Genomic DNA, 11,010 nt, shown 5'->3' with positions numbered 1-11,010 from the left:
TTTTACCACCAAATGTTTTGTTTATTTATTTTTTTATAAAGGGTTTTTGAGCAGATTTATATTGGATATTAGCACACCGCCCCTTTCCCTTGTGTTTTCCCATCATTCTAGCCTCAAAATGTTGCCAGTGTATTGTGGTCCAAAGAGATTAAATTGTGATTATATGGAGGCAAGACATATAGAAACTGACTTTTTTTAATTTATTTTTTTATTTTTTATCGTTTCAACAAGCTGTTTTGTTTGAATTTATTTTTCATCACTTTGGTTCTCTATTTGTCTTAAAGCAAGTCTCCTCTGATTACTTATGGGGTGGAAACATCTTCAAAATATAAAAATACCTTCCTTACCCACCCGACCAATATTAAAAAAAGGACTTCAAACCTCCATCACTTTCCGTCTTTTATTTGGAGCAAGCTTTGATTTGGGCGTTTAGATAGCGACGCCCCCTGGTGGTTGCTATATGCAATGATCGCTGCCACCAGCAGGGTGTCCTCTGCCTAAAAGTACAGAATATACGAGAAGAAGAAAACACAATCTGAATTGCTGTCCGTGGTACTGAAAGCAAACATCAGCCCAACCTGACACCACCTCATACTAACTCGAGCTTATTATCACCTGCTCATTTATTTATTTTAACTGTTGTGGTGCTAAAAGTGTCAAGTTTAACAATCTGAGTTACATGGGATTACATAATTATTTTATCTCTTAATGTCATTTTGCTTTTAAAGAAAACACATTCTTGTTTGTAATAAAAACAACAACTTTATGTTAAATATTAAAAAAAAGAAAATAATGCACAACATTGCTCCAAAAATACATATACATTAATATTCTTAAAAATAGATCTTTAAATAATTTATCTGAAAATATCTTAATATAAATATTTGACAAATCTTTGAGTATCGTTACACAGTGTGCCGGCATAGTGCCTCGGAATTTGTTTCTCCATGAAAGCATTTGAACCAAAAGTTAGTTAGAAAATCATCAGAAAATGTCATTCATTTCAAATTTGGGTTTTATACATGTTGGTTGGAACTGAAAATGCTCATGCAAAGAAAGTCATCAAATACAAGAAACTACAGAAGAAAATAACGGAGCATCATATATTAACAGCTAGAGTTATACAGTAGTTGAATACAGCCTGAGTCGAATGCATTTTGGTAGATACTACTGACCAGAAAACTGAGACTTACAAAAAAAAAACGTAGCACAATAAAAAAAAAAAAATCTAAAGATAATACACCTGATATAAAGAAGATGCATGAATGAATAATATAATTATTATGAAAGCAAATCTGTCAAACTTTCTTGCATCAGTGCTAGATTATTCCCTCATTTTAGACGGACAAAATTCTCCATTGAGATACAAATATTAGCTTGTATCAAAATCTACCGATGCTCTGTGGGGCCGATTTAGAAGGCACACACATATTTTTAATAAGGTTACAAAGACATTTAACCAGGATGAGATCATTTAATCAAACCCAGACGGCGAGAACAAATAAAACCTGAATTCTGTCAAAATCCCTGATGCATACAGGCAGCGCCATTTTTTCTTGCTTCGATTTATCAATGACTTTTAAGCGTTGCCATATATGATAAAACTGGAAATGAAATTGAACATCCTCAGGACAGCAGACACAATAAGTTCTACTTCTGGGCAGGACCAACTCTGGCTACCCCACAATTAGTTATTTGAACAATTATTCGTAGCCTGTGAGCAGACCTTCCTTCATAGAAAGTAATACTTCGACTCGTCATTACAATCACAGGTCATAGAAGTACTGGAACACCTCAGGGTTATGTACTCAGCTCCTTGCGGTTTTCATTGAATATGACAACCGGGACCCACACATTTGTTGATGATACAACACCTGATACAAACAACAAACATTCAACTGTGATAACATTATGAAAATGAAATTTTATTTTAATTGGTTGAGTGTGTCCGAGTTTTTTTGGGGGCGTCTACCTGGCCGGAATGTTCGAGCCGGCTCATCTGAAAGTCAAGCCATGTGTCATGTAAAATGTATGTAATTTTTTTTTATGTAACTACATCATAAGATAAATTAAGTTTGTTGAAAAAAAAAAAAACATTTTCCAGAGCCACCCCCCCCCCCAAAAAGTCTTGTTTTCAGCCAAAAACAAAAATCACAATAATATTAACACAGTCGAAAATGTTAAAATAAATATAGTAAATATGTTTTTGCAACTTATTATTTAAAAAAAAAATACATCAGACAACAAGGGAAAGTAATGAAACAGTAAACAAAGTAAACTTGTAATTACTTTCACTTCATTACTAAACTGCTAAAAAAATAAACATTTACACAGACCAATAAATGATCTCTCGTCACTGTTTGCTTTTTTTTTTTTTTTTCAAATTCCTTTATGCTTTGCCTTGACTTTCTGGAGTCATAAGAAGCAATCCCAAAATTTGAACACACACTGTCACTCTCGTCTTGAAGACTTCAGACTTGAGTACACATGAATGCCGAACCTGATTGTTGAATGTTCTGTTTTCATAAAATGCAGCAAAAACACATCACAGACGTTTTGAACGCTAAGGTGCTCGAAGGTAAAACTGAATGACTCTTATATCATATGAAGGAAAGCACTGGGATTAATAGCATAAGATTTTGGAGTGTGTCTGTGGGATTTTTTTTTTTTGGTCCACTCATTCACAATTTGTTGGTCACAGATGCTGAAAAGTATTTTCTTACAGACAATTCAGAATGTTTTTCATTTATATTTACAATACTTAAATTAGATTATGAAAATATTTTCATCTCATCCTTGCTGATGTCAATAATTGTGTAACACTTAAAGTGCACGGGTGGAACGTAGCAACACTTTGCCTGTATGAATTCCGGACATGTTAAATCGACCTGTTTCGCATGCATATTATTCCCAGAATGCATTGCGTGGCACAGTTGATGAAGTTATAAGGACGTTAATCCCTGTCATATTTATTTGTGTTGAATTTGAATTGAATTTGAGTCATATTTAAAAAAATGTAAACAAACCGTAACTCACCCAGGACGATTCCTAGTACAAGTTGCATTGCTCATCTGAGGACTGCTTGTGAAATTACTAATTTATATATATTGATTGTGGCTGGCTGATTAATTGGTTAAACATAAACACGTTTTTTTTACTTTATAAAATCGTCTCGCGGGCCGGATTAAACCCCTTTGCGGGCCTGATCCGGCTCACAGTGGATTTGAATATTTGTGAAGTTTTTATCATGTCCTTGACATTTGTGAATTGCCGTGCAATACTTAATTGATATCGGATTGAATTGAAGTGAATAGAATCGGGAAAAATCGAATCCAACCAAAGTCTTGTGAATCTAAATCAAATCGAATTGAGGGAATTAGAATCGATACCCAGCCCTACTGATAACCAAGTGCTTACTCATTTGTGGTTTTCTAGCACTCCTGAATCACAATAGCCTCATGAAAGTGAAATGACCAAAAGCAAAAACATATATGAAATCGGAATTCACTTTCTCGGTTTGTGTCTTACAGCATATACAGACAAGTGGAGTGAATAAAACATCACATCGATGGCAACATTTTTTTTTTTTCTATTTTGCTCTCTTCAATATATTCTTTCTTCTGTCAGAGTCCTCGCTCAGTTCCCAAAGGGTGGAAGTGTTTAGGGCCCAGTAGCATTTCCCCAACACGCTGTAGAAGCCTGGGGTACCAGTGCACTCCTTCAGTTTGTTGTTCTGCAGGGCCCATGAGGGTGCGGACGAACCGCAGCGGGGCGAGAACCCAGTGGGCCAAATGATGATTGTCCACAGCAGCGTAACAGGACGCCAAAACGCTGTTCACTACTATAGACCCGTGCTGGGTCAGCGGTGCGTACAAGCCGGTGCTCTGCCTCTCCTCCACAAAAGTCACCACAGCTTGAGTTGTTTCCGTTCCTTGCGAGGTCAGTATACACTGACCCGGCTTCACCCCGCTGGCAAACGATGTCCTCACATCGCCTTTGCTGAGTCGGCCCTCGCAGTCTGTGACAAAAATGAGGTGCGCCGCCGTGAGCGTTATATTAAGTCCAGTGTTGGTTCCGATGAGCGTGAAGATCTTTGTGACGTTCGTCTGGAGATCCAAAAAGGAGAGCACTGGACTGTAGAGAAGCCACCCGCGGCCGTCGGTTGCGGAGGAAGCCAAAACACGGTCGCCGGGATGAAGGTCGCGCATCTGCTTGGTGACTCCGCCCTCAAGGGTAACTTCAGCGTCGCCTGGGAAACAACCACCAGTTTTGGCCGCCACGGAATGTTCTGTAAAATCCAGATGGAAGAAAATCAAGACGCGCATTTGATAATGAATAAATAAAATAGAACCTTCTCAAAGGAGCCACACTTGAACTTCCACATACGGCAATCCAGGCTCGCACTTGCTCCATGAATCAAGTTGGATTTTGACGCTGACTAAAGGCCAATATTATCTCAGCAGATTAGCGACCGACTGTTTATAACGTCTTCAACGTCTTTTTGGTCAGCGTACTTGCACGCACGCGAGATAACGTCTTCAGCAACATTTTGAACGGCACAAGACATCACGAGGCCTGTGCTGATTCTAACCGAGTCAAATTGGTTGCATTTCATGAAATATGAAATGTGGTCCACATGTCGCAGATATTACTCACGAGTTATTGACAACAATAGATCGGGTGGTCAAAACTGTCAATTTTGAGATTTCAAAAATAAAAAAATAAAAAAATTACACGTTTCTTGCCTATAATAGGTTATATGGGACCTCACTAGTCTAAACATGACATTTTGATTAATATTACATTTGTGGCATGAGTTATGCAGCAAAATCCAGTCGTTTTTCTCCATCTCGGAGGGCGGCCATTTTGCCACTTGTTGTCAACTGAAGATGACATCATAGTTGCTCAGGGCTCAGACAATGACCAATCATAGCTCACCTGTTTTCTGAAGCTGATCTGTGATCAGTTGTTATCTGTTACCTGAGCAACTGTGATGTCATCTTCAATCGACAGCAAGTGGCAAAATGGCCGCCCCCTGAGATGGACAAAAATGGCTGGATTTCGCTGCTTAGCTCATATTCCGCTAACACAATGTCAACCAGAATACCATATTTATACTAGTGCGGCTGCATAGAGCATAAAAAAAATATGTTTGGGGGGGGGGGGGGGGCTGTTTTTGCCACTTGCTGTCGACTGAAGATGACATCGATGTTGCTCAGTGGCAATGGACAATTTTTTGGGTTGACTTCCCCCTTAAAGGGATACTTAACTCTTTGAGCCATTTTCAGCAGTTAACATTTTAATATATCGTCCAGAATAAATGTGATAACTTTATACTTTTTCATCTGCAATTAAACCTTTAAAAACACATTTTGCCACTTGCTGTCAACTGAAAATGTGATCACAGGTGCTCATAAAACAGGTAACGACCAATCACGGCTCACCAGTTTTCTGAGTTTGGTCATGTGACATTAGCACACTGAGCCACGATTGGTCGTTACCTGTTTCCTGAAAAGTTATGACGTCATCATATTAATTAGAGACAAAATATTATCTACTTACTGCTTGTGTCAATGTAAGGTTTTTATTTTAATTTCCCTGCAGCAAAAAAGTTACAATTGTAATCTAAGTGTACGGAAACAAGTGATGAGTAATAGACGATGTGCAAAATGCGTTTTAGCCAACTTGTAGCAACCTTAACAACTTTAAAAGAGTTAAAATCTCAGTTGATAGGAATTTACTTTCCAGTGGACTTTCAACAGTTTCAGAATGTTCTGGGTCAATATGTTTTTCCTAAGGTTCTGGTCGCTATGGATATTTGATTGATTGAACCTTTAAATGCTCAAAAGCAGTGATTTTCAACTGGGAACATTAAAATTGCTGCACTCTAAAAAGAGAATTGTTGAACCAATTTAAGATTACAAATTGAATTTTTGACCAACTTAAAAAAAAAAATTGCTTCAATTGACAACACATGATTGAATTAAGTTAGTCCAAAGTGAATATATTAAGTTTAATTAATTTTGAGTTCATTAAACTTAATATATTCACTTGAAATAATTTAATCAAAGTGACTCCAATCCAAAGTATTAAGTTTAATGAACTCATAATTAATGACATTTAAAATGGGCACTTTGGACTAACTAATTCAATTGTGTGTTACCAACTGAAGTGATTATTATTATTATTATTATATATATTTTTTAAGTTGGTAATCTTAAATTGGTTCAACAATTCTCTTTTTAGAGTGTGCAACATTATCAATTTTTGAGGTGTATATGATTTTAAATGTAATTAACTGTAGAATTAGAATATATGAATATCTCAGTTTTCATTTTTTTGGGGTTATTCGGGCGAGTCAAAAATGTGACAGATATTGACATGGCACAAGACATGACACTTTTTTCCCATTATTATGATTATTATTATTATTATTATTATTGAGATTCAAGCAGACTCAAATCAACAATACCAAATAGTTTCTATGTACTTTGCATGCATTTTTTGTTCCCGAAAGACTCGTGAAAGCCAGACGGTAAACCGGTGTTTACTTCCTTGTGGCTCTTTAAGACACAGTGAGACGAGGTGGCAAGAGGAGGTAGTCAGCGAGAGGTAATGGATAACCAGCTGATTGTATCTAAGCTTGGCCTGGGGTCAAATAGACAGGAAAGTACATTTTGAAAAAAAAAAATAGCAAGTGAAAGGTGAGCAAAGCTGAGGTTGAACATATGGAACAGAATTTAAATCGACTTTTTAACACCAATTTGTGGAATCGTGTCAAGTCAATTTACTTGACTGATTCAAAGCGAATCCACACACATATTTGATTTATGCATGCGGGTGTCTTAAGGCATGTCTTAAGACGGCCAAATATTTGTCAAAGGTGTGTATCTGTGTAAGTATGCGGCTCGCAGAGAAGGAGGTCTGCAAGCAGGAGGTGATAAGGCTCCGATAAGAGATCTGAGAGAAACCCACCGAGGGGAAAAGCAACAGCAAAACAAAGAGAGAGTTAATCATCTCACAGCCTACTAACCTCAATGGACTGCTAGAATGTAGCTTGGCATCAAATAACTGGCGGTACCAGACATGGGCCTCCAAAATATCGCAACAGTTTGAAAAGCTTGCAATGGAATGTGTTCAACTATTGTTCGATGATTTGTGATTCATAAAAGGACTTGCTTGAAATATACAATCAGCACGTTATCTGTTATCTGATTGCTTTTTAAGTGGTCCGCTTCTAAATAATACACAGCTGTCAAACTGGAACCCGCAACATAATTCATTTGCAGTGACAGGTGCGAGGCGGGGGGGGGGGGGGGGGGGGTGTAGAAATGCCATTTAACCCTACGAGGCTGCGACACTTGGCACCATTGATGTTTTTTAAAACTTTTTTTTCATCATCATTATCATCATCATCATTATTAGAATACTGATAGAACAAAATGCTGTTTTAGCTAAAAAAAAAAAAAAGTATATATATTGTTGTATATGTACAATTGTTTACATATGTATGTATTTATTTTATTTTCAAATAAAGTTTTCGAATAATTGCAGTATCTATGTGTACGCGTATGTGTAAGCTGTACTGTATTTTTAATAATGGAAGATGTTTGAAATGCCATTAAAATGGTTTGAGATAATCGTTTAATTTGTGATTTCAACTATATTAAAATCATATTATTTTTGAAAATGTGCTATTTTCAGTGGCTCATATCCTATCATCAAAATCGTCCTAGTAGACTCACATTACGAAAATGGATCTCTGTTGGTGCGAGAGCAATCAAAAATTGCTACAATTAATGCTTTATTGTCTCCAGACAGAGACACACATACACACACGCGCACACACACAGTGACATGCAATTTTTTTTTTTAATTGGCTCTGCAGTGAATTTATAACGATGTCATTTGCAAGTCTCGTTATCGTTATGGATAGATGGCCACAAAGCAGTTCCACACTATCATATACAATAGTTGGCTTACTTACCTGACTTGACGCTACAATGAATATGCGCTTTGGACTCATAGTAGACCCAATCAAATCCAGCTTCCACAGCAAGCCGAGCCAACATGGCATACTTGTTTCTGTCCCTGTGAATATGGACATAAACATCAGTACTTTGGACTCTCTTGACCGAGCATCTATGCACGCCGCAACAACCTTTATTAGTAAATCTATGATCCCAAACGTTTACTGTTTGAAATCACCCATCGCTGCTAATGCACATTGTAAATCGTCTGCTGCGGTGCCCACCTGTCTGAGGTGGTGATGTCAACAGCACGTCCCTCATAGTGCAGCGAGTCCTCCGAGTGATGGCCGTCCTCATCCCAGCCCTCTGTCACTCTCAGCTTCACACCAGGCCACATGTTCATCACCGAGATGGCCAGGGAGTTCAACTTGTCTTTGCAGCGCTGAGAGTCGGTGGACACGGGAGATTGGAAAATTCATTAAAAAAATGGTGCATGCGCAATTTAAATTCCTGGGTTAAAAATAATTCCATTTTAGTCAAAAATGGCACCGACCCACTACTTGGGTAAATTTTACCCAACTTTCTGGGTTGTTTTGAAGAAAACAACACTTTTTTTTGTACAAAACAATTCAATTTAAAACAAGCCAAAATTAGCAAGTTGGTCATTTTTTATAACCTTTGTTTTTTTTTTTTTGACCCAGCATTACGGTTTGTGCGAGCAATTTATACAACCAAATTTTGGTCAAATTAACCCATGGTTGGTCCATTTTTTTTGTTTTCAAAATGGAGCTAACTTATGTATTTATGTATCTATTTATTTATTTTTACCATTTTAAACAAGCAGTTTTAATAATGTTATTATTTGACAATGCAGCATATGCCAAAGCGCCAGCAAGTGTAACAAAGGTGTTTGTACTAGTCCAGTGGCAAGCTATTATGTTAGCTATGTACCCATAAAGGTACAAGGATGCTTTTTCTTTTTTCTTTTTTTTTGGCGTATAAAGATCATAAGATCTGTTGTATATTGTGTTGGGCATGGAGAGCTGAAACAAAGTGGGAAGCAAATAAAAAAAGAAGCTAAAATAAATACATAATTAAATAAATACATAAATACATGTAAATATTTGTCACAAGAAAAATCACAATTACTGGGGATATATATATATATATATATATATATACATACACGTTAAACAGCATGGATTCTCTCCACATGCCAACACTTTTATCTGCTAACTACAGTTAATAGGCCTATGTGTATTTATGTGCCCAACCCTGTTAAAAACTGACTACAACTGGCAAGAACTACCACTATATGCCTAAATTGTTCGTGCTCCTTTCAAATGTCACGACAAGGAATTTTTTTTGTTTTACAAACATTCAAAATAGTACGTGTGAGAACAACTGTTCATCATTCAGCGAAAATCCCAGCAGCTTTAACTCCAGAAACCAAAGCTCCGGAGGTGAAGCTATGAATCAATGAAATCAATCATTTTTGGTTTAAATATTTAACTGACAGCAAACATGGAGCGCATAGTTTGATGCGACTGTGAGGTTTTGCTCGTTTTGAAGTGATTCATAGACACGGTTAACCACACCGGACTTAAATCACTTGCATGGGACAAAATGCGTGTCTCGGTCCGCACATGAGCACTTGCAAAGTGTTCCCAGCTCTCCTTCCTCCTCCTCATCTTCTTCTTCCTCACCTGTGTCATGAGCCTGTCCGCGCCCGTGTCCTCTTCATCCTTGAAGATGATGTCAGTGTTATAGTTGGGAGTCAGCTCCTTGAAGCGCTCCGAGTTGCGCGTAATTTTGCCCTCGGGCCGCCCGCTCGCCCCCAGGGTCTTCTCGGCCACATTCGGGCTGAATTGCTTCAAGGCCAGCGGGATGAGCTTCTTCGGAAGCCGCCTCTTGCCGTACCCCCTCCCCGGTCCGCAGCCCTCCGAGGCAGGTGCGAGGAGGAGGAGAACCATGGCGCACAGAGAGGCGGTGAGAAGGAGGAAGGGGATCCGCATCGCCCCGGGAGGAGGGAGGACTCTCCCGAGGGAGATGTGTGTCTTCTTCAGTACGTCTCCGGTTCACCTGTCGAGTCCATGGTCCGGGACAGTCGCGTATGCACTTTGTCCCCAAATCGCTTTTTTTTACTCCAGCGGGCACCTCAGCATCAGGGCGCCGACAAAATTCCCACTTGGATGGAAAAGTTCGCTTGGAGAAACAGCCGTGGGTGCGCAGGCTGTAAAGTCCGCGGATTTAAACAAACAGGTTCAAAGTCGATGAGGTGGGTGAGAGAGAAAGAGAGAGAGGGAGACAGACCGAGAGAGAGAGAGAGAGAGAGAGAGAGAGAGAGAGAGAGAGAGAGAGAGAGAGAGAGAGAGAGAGAGAGAGAGAGAGAGAGAGAGAGAGAGAGAGAGAGAGCAGCAGCACGTCCACGTTTTTAATGTGGTGGTCTCTCTGTGTCTTCTTTTGCTCCGTGAAAAGTGTCACAACATCCCCCGTGGATTGTGAACCTTTTTGATGCTCCTTTTTGAGACGACTGCGCGCAACAGGCTGCAGCTTTCCACTTGAATCGACTCCACTTGAGTGATCAGCGACGAGCTGTTGCCATTTCAGACCGCACCCTGCCAGTCCTGCCCTCCTCTCCCTCTCTGCCTCATCTGTCCCCGCTTTGCCACCCACTCCGCCCCTCGACGTGGGCACAGTGCGCACGGGAGAATCCTGTCCACACGCACGCACTCGTCCACACGCACGCACGCACGCACACTGCACTGCGCTGGCAGGCATCCGACAAACATCAGCTTCGTCCTTCAATGCCGCCACTTATCACTTGTCAGTTTTGTCTTTGTGTTTTTTTCTGCCCTTGTTATGTTCTGTCACCAAGTGATTTTTTGAAGGAGCGCAGTGCACTAGCGGGAAGCATGTCTGCTCCACAGTTGTGAGTTTGAATCCTTGGTGTGTATAGTTTTACATTTTAAAGCATTCAACTAATTAATTAATCACAAAAAAAATTGTTGCATTAATCATGTACCAACGCAGATGAATC

The 11,010-nt window shown here is 39.2% G+C and overlaps 1 protein-coding gene across 1 annotated transcript; it reads right to left on the bottom strand.

The window, feature by feature from the left end:
* Window positions 1–386: 386 nt before the first annotated feature.
* Window positions 387–10,608, bottom strand: LOC147164721 (indian hedgehog B protein-like). Its single transcript, XM_086090565.1, has 4 exons — window positions 9,677–10,608; window positions 8,255–8,412; window positions 7,988–8,091; window positions 387–4,288 (listed from the first exon to the last, which is right to left on the bottom strand). Exons 1-4 carry the CDS (start codon window positions 9,983–9,985, stop codon window positions 3,624–3,626), a joined length of 1,236 nt encoding a protein of 411 aa, XP_085946691.1. The 5' UTR covers window positions 9,986–10,608; the 3' UTR covers window positions 387–3,623.
* Between the last annotated feature and the right edge of the window lie 402 nt (window positions 10,609–11,010).

This window comes from Leptonotus elevatus, chromosome 12 (assembly GCF_054856555.1).
Source record: "Leptonotus elevatus isolate MCC_2025b chromosome 12, RoL_Lele_1.0, whole genome shotgun sequence".
Taxonomy (NCBI): Eukaryota; Metazoa; Chordata; class Actinopteri; order Syngnathiformes; family Syngnathidae; genus Leptonotus; species Leptonotus elevatus.
Note: the sequence above shows the minus strand (reverse complement) of the source record. Positions and strands in the feature narration are given on the sequence as shown.